The 18,022-nt window shown below is 43.9% G+C and overlaps 1 protein-coding gene across 1 annotated transcript; it reads left to right on the top strand.

Annotated features, from left to right (window-relative positions):
* Nucleotides 1-12,107: 12,107 nt before the first annotated feature.
* LOC129023332 (obg-like ATPase 1) lies at nt 12,108-13,487 on the top strand. Its single transcript, XM_054469968.2, is given in 3 exon segments — nt 12,108-12,348; nt 12,351-12,893; nt 12,896-13,487. Coding segments are annotated over 3 exon segments (1,200 nt in total). The 5' UTR covers nt 12,108-12,173; the 3' UTR covers nt 13,378-13,487.
* Nucleotides 13,488-18,022: the final 4,535 nt, after the last annotated feature.

Below are 18,022 nucleotides of genomic sequence, written 5' to 3'. Positions count from 1 at the left end.
TACCATACGTTTCCATTTATATGACAATCTTGCAAAGGCAAAACTACAGGAACAGGAAACTGTTCACTGATTGCCAGGGTGTGGGAGTAGGAGGAAGGGGTGACTACAGGTGACTATGGAGGATTTTTTTTTTTTTTTGAGACAGAGTCTGTGTTGCCCAGGTTGGAGTGTACTGTCACGATCTCGGCTCACTGCAACATCCACCTCTTGGGTTTAACGTATTTTTAGTAGAGACGGGGTTTCACTATGTTGGCCAGGCTGGTCTCAAACTCCTGACCTCAGGTGATCCACCTGCTTTGGCCTCCCAAAGTGCTGGGATTACAGGCGTGAGCCACCGAGGCCAGCCACTTTTTTTTTTTTTTTAAGACAGAGTCTTGCTGTGTCACTCAGGCTGGAGTGCAGTGGCGTGCACTCAAGTGATCCTCCCACCTCAGCTTCCTGAGTAGCTGGGACCACGGGCACACGTCACCACGCCCAGCTAATTTTCAATTTTTTTGTAGAGACAGGGTCTCACTATGTTGCCCAGGCTGGTCTTGAACTCCTGGGCTCCACCAATCCTCCTGCCTTGCCCTCCTCACAGTGCCCGGCCCTTAGATTCTCTCTTTAACCTCTAACTCCACCCTGTCTTCCTCACTTTCAGCAGAGCGCATAGGCACCATCAGATGGGCATTTCCTCAACTTGCTGCCACCAAACCCATTCACTCACCGGCTTCTCATAGGCCATTTCCTTTTCCAGGGGAGGAGGGGAGGAGGCTGCCCTCCCTCTCCGAAGCTAGCCCTACTCCTGTGCCCCATTTCATCTGGTCTTCTCACCTGGGCATTTGGAGATCTCGTCTCACCTCAATATTCTCCTTTTCCTTTTTTCTGGCTCCTTCCATCAGCATCTAAACACATTGCTGATCTCTTCTATTAAAAAGAAAAAAGCCCTTCTCCCTTGAAACCATATTCCTTCTCCAGCTAGTGTCCTGACCCCTACCCTTCACACCAGTCTCCTGAGAGCGGTGTTGGCAGGGAGGTGTGTTTACTGCTTTCTACCTCTCCTGCACTCCACAACCCACTCCAACCTGTATCTGTCCCCATAAGCCTCTGAAACCCCTCTCACTGAGGTCATCAGTACACTCTTAGTCACCAAACCCAGATGACCCTTTCTTTTTTTTTGAGACGGAGTCTTGCTCCGTCAGCCAGACTTGAGTGCAGTGGAATGATCTCGGCTCACTGCAAGCTCCACCTCCCGGGTTCACACCATTCTCTTGCTTCAGCCTCCCGAGTAGCTGAGACTACAGGCGGCCCGCCACGAGGCCCAGCTAATTTTTTTTGTATTTACTAGTAGAGACAGGGTTTCACCATGTTAGCCAGGATGGTCTCGATCTCCTGACCTCGTGATCTGCCCGCCTCGGTCTTCCAAAGTGCTGGGATTACAGGCGTGAGCCACCGCGCCCGGCCCCAGCTGACCCTTTCTTTAACGACGTCGCCTTTTCTCTTGGCTGTTTGACCTCTCATGCTCTGGTTTTCCTCCCGCCTCCCACTCCTCTCTATCTCTCAGTCTCTGTCTATCTCTGTCTGTCTCTCTATTTCTGTCTCTGCCTCTCTCTCTGTAACTCTATCTCTCTGTCTCTCTCTCTCTGTATCTCTAACTCTCTCTGTCTCTGTTTCTCTCTATCTCTGTCGCTTTGTCTCTGTCTCTCTCTGCCTAAATCTCAGTGTCAGTGTTGCTCCATGTCCTGCTGACGACAAAGACTCCAAACTTCCACCTCAGACACTCACTTCTAGGCCTTTGCATGTGCTGTTCTCTACCTAGAATGTGTTTCTCCATGGCTTTCAGGAAGGCTTCCCTGCCTACCCGAGTTCAGGTGGGGTGGCCCGCCTCAGTGCTCTTAGGGTACTGTACTGTCCCCTGACTGAGGGACCACTTTAGGTCCGTCCACTGTCAAACCCCCAGTAGCTGCCCCTATGCGTGGGACACAGCAAGAGCTCAGTAACCAAATGAATGATCACATGGCTGTGGTTCATCCTAGTGCTTAAAGCCCTGATCAGAGTTGAAAAGTTGCTGTATCCTATTCAGATTTCTGCTAGCAATATATTCAATAGTAAGCTTTGTTAGTCATCTATAACCCGGTGTAAGTGAAGTTATCAGGTCTTTTTCTGGGAGGAGGTTTAGAAGAGGAAAGGAGAGAGAATGAGTCCTAAAGGAGAGAAGAGGAGTAGAAGGGGCATGCCAAGTAGAAAAGGATGCAGAAAAGGTAGGCTTGGGGTAAAAAGATAATTTTCACCTGCTTGGGTGGTTTATTGAGGGCAGCCTTTTAGGCCTGCTTACCAAAGAGGCCAACCTTGATGATGCTAGAAATTTGCAGATAATCCTTTTACTATATCAGTGTCAGGCAGCTTATCCACCTCCTCTTGGGCTCTACGACCAAACCCGAGAAGAGCACTGAGGCCCAGCTAAGTCTGGGAGTTCAGTGCACAGGCCTCCCCTTTTGCACGGAGAGTGGTGTCTATGTGTGACATCATGTCTTAGGGGGGCTTTATGACAGGACAACCTCTTCAACCTTGGCAAGAACAGCTTGTCAAATGCCTCGGGGTGGCTTTAAATCCCCAGTAGTGAGAGACAGCCCCTTTGTACGTATCTCGTTGGTTCAATTCAGCACAAACAGTGCTGACTGAGCAGCTACAATGTGCCAAGCTCTGTGTGAAGACCCACTGAGACACAAAGACGCGAAGGTGTGTAAGACTCAGTCTTTTTTTTTTTCTTTAAGACTGAGTCTTGATCTGTTACCCAGGCTGGAGTGCAGTGGCATGATCGTGGCTCACTGCAACCTCCACCTCTCGGGTTCAAGAGATTCTCATGCCTCAGGCTACCAAGTGGCTGGGATTACAGGTGTGCATCACCATGCCCAGCTAATTTTTTTGTATTTTTAGTAAAGACAGGGTCTTGTCATGTTGGCCAGGCTGGTCTCAAACTCCTGGCCTCAAGTGATCCACCCACCTCGGCCTCCCAAAGTATTGAGATTACAGGAGTAAGCCACTGCACCCAGCCAAGACTCAGTCTTATTGCATAACACAATAAGCATATTTTCTAAATCCAAAACAAAAACACAGCCTAACAATTGAATGTCATCTATTCATTCATTCAACCAGTGTCTGCTGAGCTTCCATTTTGGTCCAAGCATTATGCTGAGAGGATCAAAGGTAAACAGGACATAGAGCCTACCCTTGAGGAGCTCAAAGACTTCAAACAGACATCTTATGGTTCAAGACAATAACTTCTACCTTCCTCCAAATTTCTGTAAATGTAACAATAATTACAAATCTATGGGTGGTTGAAACTGAGGGATGGATGCCTCAGTTTCACATACACATGAAACATTCAACAAGATAGGCCATATTCTGGACCACAAAACAAATCTCAATGGATTTTAAATTTATTTCAAGTATGTCCTTCAACCACTGTGGAATTAAAAATTAGAAATCAGTAACAGAAAGATTCCTGGAAAGAGTCTGAGCTCAGACTCACCTAACCCTGCCCCAACCTGACGGTATTTCTCTACCCACCCTGGTAGCTGATCACAAAAGCCATAAACTCTTGGGAGCTTTATGGCCCTGTCCATCACCTGAGAAATCCTAATACTTATCCTGACCAACTTAGGGCAAGCTTATATCCCCCTTCCAGTATTGCAGCTGGTGTTCTCTTGAAAGCGCCACCTCCTGGCTGGAGGCCAACCAAGCCAGGACATTACAGCAACTCACAACAGAATAACCCTGCTCCAAGAAATGAGAAACAACAGCTAATTCCACTGCCTGCAACATCCTGGCTAACCAGAGCTCCTGAGTCTGTCCATGTGACAACTTCACTGCTAGCATAACCAGCATTTGAGAAAGCCAGCACAGTAAACAAAACTACAAGCAAGGACTCTCACACTCACAGTCTACTTTACTCCCCTCCCACCTCCACCAGAGCAGGTGCTGGTATCCATGGCCAGTAGAGCTAAAGACGGATCACATCACAGGACTCTTTGCAGATATTCCTCAGCACCAGCGTGGAACCTGGTAGCCCCACTGGGTGGCTGGACCCATAAGAGCAATAGCAATCACTGCAGTCTGGCTCTCAGGAAGCTCCATCCCTAGGGGAAGTGAGAATCCATCACATCAAGGGGTCACTTTGTGGGACAAAAGAATCTGAACAGTAGCCCCTGAGTTCCAGATTTTTCCCCTGAAATAGTCTACCCAAGTGAGAAGAAATCAGAAAAATTGTAATATGACAAAACAAGGTTCTATAACACCTCCAAAAGACCATACTGGCTCCCCAGCAATGAATCCAAATCAAGAAGAAATCTCTGAATTGCCAAATAAACAATTCAGACGGTTGATTATTAAACTACTCAAGGAGAGACCAGACAAAAGTGAAAACAAAGAAATTTAAAAAACAATACAGGCTATGGATTGGCCAGGCGCAGTGGCTCACACCTGTAAACCCAGCACTTTGGAAGGCTGAGGCGGGCTGATCACTTGAGGTCAGGAGTTTGAGACCAGCCTGGCCAACATAGTGAAACCCCATCTCTACTAAAAATACAAAAATTAGCCAGGCATGGTGGTGCATGCCTGTAATACCAGCTACTTGGGAGACTGAGGCAGGTGGACTGCTTGAACCCAGGAGCCAGAGGTTGCAGTGAGCTGAGATTGCACCACTGCACTCTGAGCAACAGAGTGCTCAGAGTCCCAAAAAACAAAAACAAAAAAAAAAAAGAAAGAAAGAAAAAAACAAAAAATACAGGCTATGGATGAAAAATTATCCAGAGAAATAGATATTATAAAGAAAAAAAATCACAATTTCTGCAAACGGAAGACACACTTAGAGAAATACAAAATGCACTGCAAAGTGTCAACAACAGACTAGAACAAGTATGTAAGATACAATTAAATTCCTCTTCAAAGGTTTAGCCTGTTAACTTCCTTGGTCTTTGTTCTCAAACTCAACTTTCTTGTTCTCTATGCCTCCTTGTCCCTAGTTACTGTAACTGTAAACAACCTTCCTGTCAGTTCTAATCAATAACTCACATCTGTTCCCTTGGTTACCCGCTCTTCACCCATTCCTCCCTTCGAAACTGCACGTCCCACCACTGTAACTCACATTTCCCTTCCGTTTCTTATTTGGGAAAGTATTCACAAATAGCCAGTTGGGTCAGTTTAGATTGTGCAGTCCAACCACAGCCCATGAAGGAGTGACACAGAGGGAGGGACTGCATTAGGAATAAAAACCCCTGCTTTCCTTTGTTCGGTGTGCTCTTGCAATCGTGACTGACACAAGCAGCACCCTTCTGCAGAAGTAAATTGCCTTGCTGAGAAAACTTTTGCCTGAGTGCTGGTTTCACTTTGCAGCACTGAGCATTTATCTCCAACAAATCTGGGGCTCATCCAGGATTCCCATTCTCCTCCGGGGAAGGGGTCTCTGGTCATCTCTCATAAGGAGATGCATCCCACTGCCTCGTTGCGGTGGCCTCAGGGTGAGGGATCGGAACCCACCCAGTGTGACAAATAAACCCAGACTCTCAGCAATGTGGAGAAAAAAAGGCTTGCAACACCATGGTGACCAGGTACCTTTGTGCACAGACCAAGGTAAGAAACGTCACAGGGGTGAAAAAGCATTTCCTTGGTGGTCAGGATATTCTGGAGTACACTTGAAAGTGTACGTGAATGATCACAAGCATTACTGCTTGCGGTGCTGCCTGTGTGAATGGTACTAAGCACTACTGCTGTGCAGAGTGAGTGTGTCCTATCTGAGGTTCCATGGTCACCTCATACGGCTTAGGACAGATCCTGCCATGGGGTTTATACTGGCATGCCAATGCTAAGAGGGACCTAAATTCTCCTCCAGGAAGCGACCAGAGTGGATGAAGCAAAAGAAGGGTGCAAGGAGCCTCCAGCAGGTGGGGCTAAAGGATAGAAATCTCTAGTATGAGGAATTGAGCCTCAATAAGCCTCCAGAAAAGGATAGGCAAGAAATCTCTAGTATGAGGGATTGAGCCTAACTAGGACCCAACATGGGAAATACCCCAAGCAGGACACGGAGGAAAAAGGATAAAGATAGCAATAAAGATATTCCTGCTGTTAGTCCCCTAGGTCTCATGTTAAAATATTGGAAAGATAATGACAGAACTAAACATAAGAAAAAGCAACAAATGACAAAATATTGCTGTTTTATTTGGACTCAGGGACCCATCCTCAAACCCTCAATCTTTTGGCCAAAGTTTGGGTCAAACAAGGATGTGATGTGTCAACTTCTAATTCAATATGTAAATGATAAAAGTCCAGTTTCTCAAGAAGAACTGGCCTATGCTCTTTGTTGGAGGCAGGGACCTGTCCTCCTCTTTCCCTTAAAGACAACTAGGGAAAAACCCAATCTAGCACCTCAAAGTGAAGAGTCAGAAAAGCCAGTCCCCATGCCTAAAGACTCCAGCACATGGGATCCTCTAGACCATCTTCCCCCACACTCAGTGCCCCTAACCCTTCCCCTCAGGTAGCAGCTACTGTCCCCGTTCCTGCTCCAGATCCTTCTCCTGCTCATGTTATTCCTCCTCCTTACAATCCTGATTCTTGGGAATCACCATCCCATTAGCCTGTTCCTTCTCAGCCTAAATACCCCTCCCTAAAAGGACTCCAACGTAAGGTAGAACAACGTAAAAACAATATCCAAAATTTCCCATTTCCCTCCACATCTAAGGAGTCAGCCCCAACTTCCCCTTAAAAGAGGTACCACAAGGAGAGGGGGCTATTAGTTTTGTGAATGCTCCCTTAACCAGTTCAGAGGTCTGAAGTTTGAAGAAGGAACTTAAGCCATTATTGGACCTTATTGGGTGACAGATCAGGTTGATCAATTCTTGGGACCTCAATTATACACTTGGGTCAAATTAATGTCCATCCTAGGCATCCTCTTTTCAGGGGAGGAAAGAAGCATGATCTGTAGGGCTGCTATGGCAATTTGGGAACATGAACACTCTCCTGGTCAAAACATACTTACCACAGATCAAAAGTTTCCCACCCAAGACCCCCAGTGGGACAATATTAATGCAGCTCACTGGGAAAATATGCAAGACCTAAGGGAAATGATAATAAAGGGAATTAGGGAATCAGTACCCTGTACCCAAAACCTCTCTAAAGCATTTGATATGCAACAGGAAAAAGATGAGGGGCCTATGAAATTTCTAGACAAGAATAAAGGACCAAATGAGACAATATGCAGGCCTAAATTTGGAATATCCCCTTGGACAGGGAGTGTTAAAGCTCCATTTTGTCACTAAAAGTCGGCCAGATATTTCAAAAAAGTTACAAAAATTAGAAGATTGGGAAAACCGACCTCTAAGTGAACTTCTTGGAGAAGCTCAAAAAATGTACGTGAGGAGAGAAGCAAAAACAAAAGGCAAAACTCATGTTATCCACTTTCCATCAGGTGGCCCCAAACCCACATGCTTCTAAACAAAGCTTCCAGGGGGCCAGAAACTATAAAAGGTCCAGACCCTCGTTTAAAGGACCCAAGCCTCCTTCTAGAGGACGCAGGCCCTTGTCTACCAGACCCTCTAAAGAATTTGGGGGGGCAAAGTTGAAGAATCTCAGAACTGAGAGAGAAGAGGGACAGGATAGGTGCTATAAACGCAGAAGGGCAGGCCACTTCAAAAGAGAATGTCCCAAACTGGAAAAGGAGAAAGAAGCCCTTCAACTCATGACTTTTCAGGAAGAATAGGGAGGTCAGGGACTCTGTTTATCTCGAGTCCCACCAGGAACCCTTGATAAATTTAGAGGTGGGAACCAAACATGAGCTTATCACCTTTTAGTCAATTCAGGAGTGGCTCGCTCCTCCGTTTGCTTCCCCCCATCCAACACTGCCTGCTCTTCAGAAGAACTTTTAGTCTCTGGGGTAAAAGGAGGATTTAAAGCAAAAATCTTAGAAAGTACAGAAGTTAAATACCAAGATCGGTTGACTCATATCCAATTTTTGTTGATCCCTGAGGCAGAAACTAATCTATTAGGAAGAGACTTAATACTAGAATTAGGCACAGGCTTACAAGTTGGTCCTAAAGGATTCTTTACCTCATTAAACCTACTCACCACCACAGATGAAAAATACATTAATCCTAGTGTCTGGTCAAGGGAAGGAAACCAGGAGAAACTCTGAATCCTTCCAATCCACATCAAGTTAAGAACCCCCGGGGAAGTAGTAAGGAGGAAACAATACCCCAAACCCCTAGAGGGCAGGATAGGATTAAAGCCTATAATTGAAAGTCTTACTAAAGATGGGCTCCTTGAACCCTGTATGTCCCCGTATAACACTCCAATATTTCCAGTCAAGAAATTAGACGGATCATACCGACTTGGTACAAGATCTTAAAGCCATCAAATAGTCCAAACTAACCATCCTGTTGTCCCCAACCCATACACCATTCTCAGCAAAATTCCATATAACCATCAGTGGTTTACAGTAATAGATTTAAAAGATGCCTTCTGGGCATGCCCCTTGGCTAAAGACAGCCAAGACATATTTGCTTTTGAGTGGAAGGATCCCCATTCAGGGTGAAAACAACACTATTGATGGACAGTTTTACCTCAAGAGCTTACAGACTCTCCAAAGCTTTTTGGTCAAATTTTAGAACAAATGTTAGAAAAAGTTGTCATCCCAAAGCAAATATGCCTGCTCCAGTACATGGATGATATTCTCATATCTGTTGAAGATGTAGAGAAAGTAGCTGGCTTCTCTACACATATCCTTAACCATCTGGAGTTCAAGAGTTTATGGTTCTTAAAGGGAAAGCATCAGTATGTGGAGCCTGAAGTTAAATATTTAGGCCACTTAATAAGTGCAGGTAAGCAAAGGATAGGACCTGAACGAGTTGAAGGCATCGTGTCCTTACCCTTGCCTCAAACTAAGCAATAACTCAGAAAATTTCTAGGATTAGTTGGATATTGACACTTATGGATTGACTCATATGCCCTAAAAAGTAAACTTTTATATGAAAAGCTTACTCAGTGGAAACTGGACCGTCTCCTGTGGACTTCTGAGGAAGTCAATCAGGTTGAAGAGCTGAAATACAAACTCATAACTGCCCCTGTCTTAGCCTTCCCTTCCCTAGAAAAGCCATTTCATCTTTTTGTTAATGTAAATAATGGGGTAGCTTTAGGGGTGCTTACTCAAGAACATGGTGGTCGCTGGCAGCCCATAGCCTTCCTATCAAAAATTTTAGACCCAGTCACCTGTGGGTAGCCTCAGTGCATCCAATCCATTGCAGCTACAGCAGTATTAGTTGAAGAAAGTAGAAAATTAACCTTTGGGGGGAAATTGACTGTAAGCACACCCCATCAAGTTAGAGCTATTTTAAATAAAAAAGCAGGAAGGTGGCTCACTGACTCCAGAATCTTAAAATATGAGGCTATTTTACTAAAAAGATGATTTAACCTTGACTACTGATAATTCACTCAATCCGAGAGGTTTCTTAACAGAGGACCCAAATCTAAAAAGAGAACACCTATGTCTAGATCTAATTGACTACCAAACAAAGGTCAAGCCAGATCTAAGAGAGACCCCTTTCAAAATGGGGTGACACTTATTTATAGACGGTTGATCCCAAGCAATTAAAGGAGAAAAACACAATGGGTATTCAGTAATTGATGGAGAAACTCTTGAAGAATAGTCAGGTTGCCCAATAGTTGGTCTGCCAAAGCATGTGAACTATTTGCACTCAGCCAGGTTTTAAAACACTTACAGAGCAAGAAAGGAACTATTCATACTGATTCTAAGTATATTTTTGGAGTAGCTCATATATTTGGAAAAATTTGGGCTGAGCAAGGTCTTATTAATGCTAAAGGCCAGGCCAGGCGCGGTGGCTCATGCTTGTAATCCCAGCACTTTGGGAGGCTGAGGCGGGCGGATCACGAGATCAGGAGATCAAGACCATCCTGGCTAACATGGTGAAATCCCATCTCTACTAAAAACACAAAAAAATTAGCCGGGCGTGGTAGTGGGAGCCTATAGTCCCAGCTACTTGGGAGGCTGAGGCAGGAGAATGGCATGAACCCGGGACGTGGAACTTGCAGTGAGCCGAGATCGTGCCACTGTACTCTAGCCTGGGAGACAGAGCAAGTCTCAAAAAAATACCAAAAAACAAACAAACAAAAAACTAAAGGCCAAAATACCTTACCCACGAAGAGCTAATCGTCCATGTTTTAAACAATCTCCAGTTGCCAGAAGAAATAGCCATTGTACATGTCCCTGGACACCAAAACGACTTTTCCTTTACAAGTCAGGGAAATAACCTTGCAGATCAAGTGGCTAAACAGGCTGCCATTTCATCTGAAACACCTATCTTTCACTTAACCCCTTGTCTTCCTCCCCCTGCTGCAACCCCTACCTTGTCTGCTGCAGAAAATGAAAAATTAATAAAAATGGTGTGGGGAAAAGAAAGAGAGATCAGATTGTTACTGTGTCTGTGTAGAAAGAAGTAGACATAGAAGACTCCATTTTGTTCTGTACTAAGAAAAATTCTTCTACCTTGAGATGCTGTTAATCTATAACCTTACCCCCAACCCCGTGCTCTCTGAAACATGTGCTGTGTCAACTCAGGGTTAAATGGATTAAGGGCTGTGCAAGATGTGCTTTGTTAAACAGATGCTTGAAGGCAGCATGCTGGTTAAGAGTCATCACCACTCCCTAATCTCAAGTACCCAAGGACACAAACTGCAGAAGGCCGCAGGGACCTCTGCCTAGGAAAGCCAGGTATTGTCCAAGGTTTCTCCCCATGTGATAGTCTGAAATATGGCCTCGTGGGAAGGGAAAGACCTGACCGTCCCCCAGCCCAACACCCGTAAAGGGTCTGTGCTGAGGAGGATTAGTATAAGAGGAAGGCATGCCTCTTTGCAGTTGAGACAAGAGGAAGGCATCTGTCTCCTGCCCGTCCCTGGGCAATGGAATGTCTCAGTATAAAACCCAGTATATGTTCCATCTACTGAGATAAGGGAAAACCGCCTTAGGGCTGGAGGTGGGACATGCGGGCAACAATACTGCTCTGTAAAGCATTGAGATGTTTGTGTGTATGCATATCTAAAGCACAGCACTTAATTCTTTACCTTGTCTATGATGCAGAGACCTTTGTTCACGTGTTTATCTGCTGACCTTCTCTCCACTATTATCCTATGACCCTGCCACATCCCCCTCTCCGAGAGACACCCAAGAATGATCAATAAATACTAAGGGAACTCAGAGGCTGGCGGGATCCTCCATATGCTGAACGCTGGTCCCCTGGGTCCCCTTATTTCTTTCTCTATACTTTGTCTCTGTGTCTTTTTCTTTTCCAAGTCTCTCGTTTCACCTAACAAGAAACACCCACAGGTGTGGAGGGGCAACCCACCCCTTCAAAATGGAGCCAAAGAAAACTCAGAGGGAAAATAGGTGTTACCAGATCCAAGAGAAATGCTATTCAAACCCCTCATGAGAGAAATCCTACCCACTTGCATCAAGGGACCCACTGGGGACCCCAAACCATGTGTGACATAGTTCTCAGGGTTTATGGGTGTATACCCTAGCCAAACAGGTTACGGATAGTTGCTTAATATTTAAGAAAACCAACAAACAAGTTATAAATAAATCATCCCTGGGCGGGGAGGGATTCAGGGCTAAGACCATTCCAAAGTGTTCAAACTGACTACACTGAAATGCCCCCAATCGGTCGCCTAAAGTACTTAGTAATAGCAGATCACCTCACTCACTGGGTCGAAGCTATTCCCTTTTCAAATGCAATGGCCAATAATGTAGTTAAAGCATTAATCGAAAATATAGTGCCCAGGTTTGGGCTAATAGAAAATATTGACTCAGACAGTGAAACCTATTTCATAGTACATATCATTAAAAAGCTATTCTAAGTGCTAGACATTAGATGGAAATATCATACTCCTTGGCACTCACCTTCATCAGGGAGAGTAGAAAGGATGAATCAGACCTTAAAGAACCACTTAACCAAGTTAGTTCTATAGATTCGGTTGCCATGGACCAAATGTCTTCCTATTGCCTTGTTAAGAATCCAAACTGCGGTTCTGTCTTGTGCCGCTCGGCGGAGGGGCCAGGCCTGCGTTCTCTCCTCCTTCCTCCCCGCCTCTGGCTGCCGGCAGGACCTTTCTCTCGCTGCCGCTGGGACCCCATGTCACAGCCCAGGCCGAGCACGATACCCCCTAAAAAGGGAGGTGATGGAATTAAACCACCCCCAATTATTGGAAGATTTGGAAACTCACTGAAAATTGGTATTGTTGGATTGCCAAATGTTGGGAAATCTACTTTCTTCAATGTATTAACCAATAGTCAGACTTCAGCAGAAAACTTCCATTCTGCACTATTGATCCTAATGAGAGCAGAGTACCTGTGCCAGATGAAAGGTTTGACTTTCTTTGCCAATATCACAAACCAGCAAGCAAAATTCCTACCTTTCTAAATGTAGTGGATATTGCTGGCCTTGTGAAAGGAGCTCACAATGGGCAGGGCCTGGGGAATGCTTTTTTATCTCATTTTAGTGCTTGTGATGGCATCTTTCATCTAACACGTGCTTTTCAAGATGATGATATCATGCATGTTGAAGAAAGTGTAGATCCTGTTCGAGATATAGAAATAATACATGAAGAGCTTCAGCTTAAAGATGAGGAAATGATTAGGCCCATTATAGATAAACTAGAAAAGGTGGCTGTGAGAGGAGGAGATAAAAAACTAAAACCTAAATACGATATAATGTGCAAAGTAAAATCCTGGGTTATAGATCAAAAGAAACCTGTTCACTTCTATCATGATTGGAATGACAAAGAGATTGAAGTGTTGAATAAACACTTATTTTTGACTTCAAAACCAATGGTCTACTTGGTTAATCTTTCTGAAAAAGAAAGAAAAACAAATGGTTGATAAAAATTAAAGAGTGGGTGGACAAGTATGACCCAGGTGCCTTGGTCATTCCTTTTAGTGGGGCCTTGGAACTCAAGTTGCAAGAATTTAGTGCTGAGGAGAGACAGAAGTATCTGGAAGCGAACATGACACAAAGTGCTTTGCCAAAGATCATTAAGGCTGGGTTTGCAGCACTCCAACTAGAATACTTTTTCACTGCAGGCCCAGATGAAGTGCGTGCGTGGACCATCAGGAAAGGGACTAAGGCTCCTCAGGCTGCAGGAAAGATTCACACAGATTTTGAAAAGGGATTCATTATGGCTGAAGTAATGAAATACGAAGATCTTAAAGAGGAAGGTTCTGAAAATGCAGTCAAGGCTGCTGGAAAGTACAGACAACAAGGCAGAAATTATATTGTTGAAGATGGAGATATTATCTTCTTCAAATTTAACACACCTCAACAACCGAAGAAGAAATAAAATTTAGTTATTGCTCAGATAAACATACAACTTCCAAAAGGCATCTGATTTTTTTTAAATTAAAATTTCTGAAAACCAACGGGACAAATAAAGTTGGGGAGATGGGAATCTTTGACAAACAAATTATTTTTGTTTTAAAATTAAAATACTGTGTACCCTCCCCCCCCCCCCAATGAAATGCAAGTTCACTAAATGTGAATACCTTTGCTTTTCACAGGATTAAGATCCTACTCCAAATTGTAGAAGCTTTTCAGGAACCATATTACTCTCATGATACTTCATTAATCTCCATCATGTATGCCAAGCCTAACACATTTGACAGTGAGGACAATGTGGCTTGCTCCTTTTTGAATCTACAGATAATGCATGTTTTATAGTACTCCAGATGTCTACACTCAATAAAACATTTGACAAAACCAAAAAAAAAAAAAAAAAAAAAAAAGAATCCAAACTGCTCCTCAAAAAGATACTTGCCTTTCCCCTTATGAGATGCTCTATGGATTGCCTTATTTACACTCCACTGCTGATGTTCCAAAAAGACCAGTTCCTCAGGAATTACATTCTTGGTCTCTCCCCTACTTTCTCTTTTCTTAAAACCAAAGGTCTCCTAGCACAGGCTCTGCCTCTGGAGTTCCCAGTACATCAACATCAGCCTGGGGATCACGTCCTTATCAAGAGCTGAAAAGAGGAGAAACTTGAGCCAGCCAGGGAAGGACCTTACCTGGTGCTTCTAACCACTGAAACTGCAGTCCGGACAGCAGAAAAAGGATAGACCCATCACACCCGTCAAGAAAACACTGCCACCTCCAGAGTCATGGGCCATTATCCCAGGGGAAAACCCCCTCAAACTAAAGCTAAGACAAGTTTAACTCTCTTTCATCTATTCTATTACTCTTTCTTCTTTCCTCATTCTGTTGCTGACCACCTTGTTATCAATGTAACTAAATCAAACTCACCCCAAGTTATTATGTTTGATGCCTGTTTAGTCATACCCTGCAGAGATCTCCAAAGTCAAAGGCAACTCTCAGCCTCAGAAAAGTATCTCTGCCGCTTTAAAATAAGAGGCTCCCCCTACCAAGACTCTTGCTTCTCATCAAATACAGGGAAACAGGTCTGCCATAGCTGGAATGGTGTTCTGTGGACAACTGAGTATCAAGGCTGGACCTCATCAACATGTGGCTGTATATACTTAAAACCATACATTCACTTTACTAAAGGAAGCACCCCTCCCCTCGATTTTCAGTATAACCAATGTAATCCAGTGCAGATTTCTACTCTCACTCCGGCCTCTACCGACCCTCTAGACCTTTGAGTCGCTTCCATGGCATAGGGACCAACACGGCACAGACCTCATAGGGTCTTTTGAAATGCATTTTATTAATCCCTCATCCTCTTCACCCCCTTCCCTCTCTTCTCCTTCTAAGTCTTCTTCTAATCAGACTGCCATACCTTCTATACCCAATGATAAGACTAAAGTAGATATTGTAGAAGTAAATGATCTAAGGCAAACTTTAGCAATTGAAACAAAATATCAAGATGCAAATGCCTGGTTGGAATGGATCAAATATTCTGTCCACACATGAAACAAAAGCAATTGTTATGCTTGTGCTCACGGCCGGCCAGAGACCCAGACTGACCCCTTTCCACTCGGATGGTCCCCCAGTCAACCAGGTATGGGCAGCATGGTAGCTCTCTTCCAGGATTCTATAGCTTGGGGCAATCAATCATGCCAAGCTCTCTCTCTGCTCTATCCCAAAGTTCAACATCCTGCAGGTCAGCCCCAGAGGGCCATCCAGCTTCCGTCTCCCAACGTCAATTTCACCTCCTGTCTCTCATGACAAGGGGAAAACTTGGTGTTCCTTGGAAGCTTAACAGGATGCAGTGAGCTTAAGCCTTTCCAAGATCTTACCCATCAGTCTGCCCTTAGTCATCCTCAAGCAGATGTATGCTGGAATTGTGGCAGACCCTTACTGGACACTCTGCCAAGTAACTGGAGTGGTACTTGCACTCTTGTCCAGTTGGCTATCCCTTTCACCCTGGCATTTCATCAACCAGAAAAAGAAAAGCCACAACACCATAAAACAAGAGAAGCCCCTTATAGGTTTTTTGACTCTCAAGTTTATTTAGATGCAATTGGAGTCCCATGGGGAGTACCTGATAAATTAAAAGCCCGGGACCAAATAGTCTGCAGTATTTGAATCAATATTTCCATGGGTAACTATTAATAAAAATGTAGACTGTATAAATTACATCTATTATAACCAACAGCAGTTTATTAATTATACCAGGGATGCTGTCAAAGGAATAGCTGAGCAGTTAGGGCCGACCAGCCAGATGGCTTGGGAAAACAGAATGGCCCTAGGCATGATATTAGCTGAAAAAGGTAGAGTTTGTGTTATGATTAAAACTCAGTGTCATATCTTCATCCCGAACCATACTGCCCCAGATGGGAGCATAACAAAAGCCTTACAAGGACTTACCATTTTATCTAATGAATTAGCTAAAAATTCTGGAGTCAATAACCCTTCTTCAGGATGGCTAGACAGGTGGCTTGGTAAATGGAAAGGAATCATAGCCTCAATTTTTACTTCTCTTGCAGTCGTAATAGGTGTACTCATTCTTGTTGGGTGTTGTGTCATACCATGCATCCATGGGCTAGTACAAAGGCTTATAGAAACAGCACTTACTAAAACCTCCCTTAGCTCTCCTCCACCTTATTCAGATAAGCTTTTCCTTTCAGACGATCAAGTCAAACAGCAAAGCCAAGACATCTTAAAAAGGTTTGAAGAGGAAGAACTATAAAAATTAAAAGGGGGAAATTGTAGGATACAATAAAATTCTTCTTCAAAGGTTTAGCCTGTTAACTTCCTTGGTCTTTGTTCTCAAACTCAACTTTCTTGTTCTTTATGCCTCCTTGCCCCTAGTTACTGTAACTGTAAACAACTTTCCTGTCAGCCCTAATCAATAACTCACATCTGTTCCCTTGGTTACCCGCTCTTCACCCGTTCCTCCCTTTGAAACCGCACGTCCCACCACTGTAACTCACATTTCCCTTCCCTTCCTTATTTGGGAAAGGATTCACAAATAGCCAATTGGGTCAGTTTAGATTGTGTGGTCCAACCACAGCCCATGGAGGAATGACAAAGAGGCAGGGACTGCATTAGGAATAAAAACCCCTGCTTTCCTTTGTTCAGTGTGCTCTTGCAATCGTGACTGACACAAGCAGCACCCTTCTGCAAAAGTAAATTGCCTTGCTGAGAAAACTTTTGCCTGAGTGCTGGTTTCACTTTGTGGCACTGAGCATTTATCTCCAACAAGTAGAAGAAAGAACTTCAGAGCTTGAAGACAAAGCATTTGAAGTAACTCAACCAGACAAAGACAAATAAAAAAGAATTTTTTTTTTTTTGAGACAGTCTCGGTCTGCTGCCCAGGCTGGATGGAGTGCAGTGGCGTGATCTCGGCTCACTGCAAGCTCCGCCTCCTGGGTTCATACCATTCTCCTACCTCAGCCTCCCAAGTAGCTGGGACTACAGGCGCCCACCACCACACCTGGCTAATTTTTTGTATTTTTAGTAGAGATGGGGTTTCACCGTGTTAGCCAGGACGGTCTCAATCTCCTGACCTTGTGATCTGCCTGCCTCGGCCTCCCAAAGTGCTGGAATTACAGGTGTGAGCCACTGTGCCCAGCCAAAAAGAATTTTTAAAAATGAACAAAGCTTCCAAGAAATTTGGGATTATGTTAAACAGCCAGATCTAAGAATAATTGGTGTTCCTCAGGAAGAAGAGAAATCTAAACATTTAGAAAGCTTATTTGAGGGAATAATCAAGGAAAAGTTCCTTGCCCTCACCAGAGATCTAGACATCTAAATACAAGAAGCTCAAAGAACACCTGAAAAATTCATTACAAAAAGATAATTACCTAGGCACACAGTCATCAGCTTATCTAAAGTCAAGATGAAGGGACAGATCTTCAGAGCCATGAGGCAAAAGCATCAGGGAACCTACAATGGAAAACCTATCAGATTAACAGCAGATTTCTCAGCAGAAACCCCATAAGCCAGAAGGGATTGGGGTCCTATCTTTAGCCTCCTCAAACAAAATAATTGCCAGCCAAGAATTTTGTATCCGGCAAAACTATGCTTCACAAATGAGGAGAGATAAAGTCTTTTTCAGACAAATAAATGCTGAGAGAATTTGCCACTAGCAAGCCAGCACTACAAGAAATGTCAAAAGGAGTTCTAAATCTTGAAACAAAAATAGAACCTCCTTTAAGTATATGTTTTAAAAGGCTTATAAAACAATAACACAATTAAAAAAAAGCACCAACTATCACTATGAATAAAACACTGTCTCATAATTCAATACTAACATTGAATGTAAATGGCCTGAATGCTCCACTCAAAAGATACAGAATGGATAAAATTCACCAACCAACCATCTGCTGTCTTCAAGAGACTCATCTAATGCATAGGGACTCAGGTAAACTTAAGGTAAAGGGGTAGAAAAAGATACTGCATGCAAATGGAAACCAAAAGCAAGCCAAGAGTAGCTATTCTTTTTTTTTTTTTCTTTGAGATGGAGTCTCGCTCTGTTGCCCAGGCTGGAGTGCAGTGGCGCGATCTCAGCTCACTGCAACCTCTGCCTC

Source organism: Pongo pygmaeus, chromosome 23 (genome assembly GCF_028885625.2).
Source record: "Pongo pygmaeus isolate AG05252 chromosome 23, NHGRI_mPonPyg2-v2.0_pri, whole genome shotgun sequence".
Taxonomy (NCBI): Eukaryota; Metazoa; Chordata; class Mammalia; order Primates; family Hominidae; genus Pongo; species Pongo pygmaeus.
The sequence above is the reverse complement of the archived record's forward strand: the minus strand, read 5'-3'. Positions and strand labels throughout refer to the sequence as shown.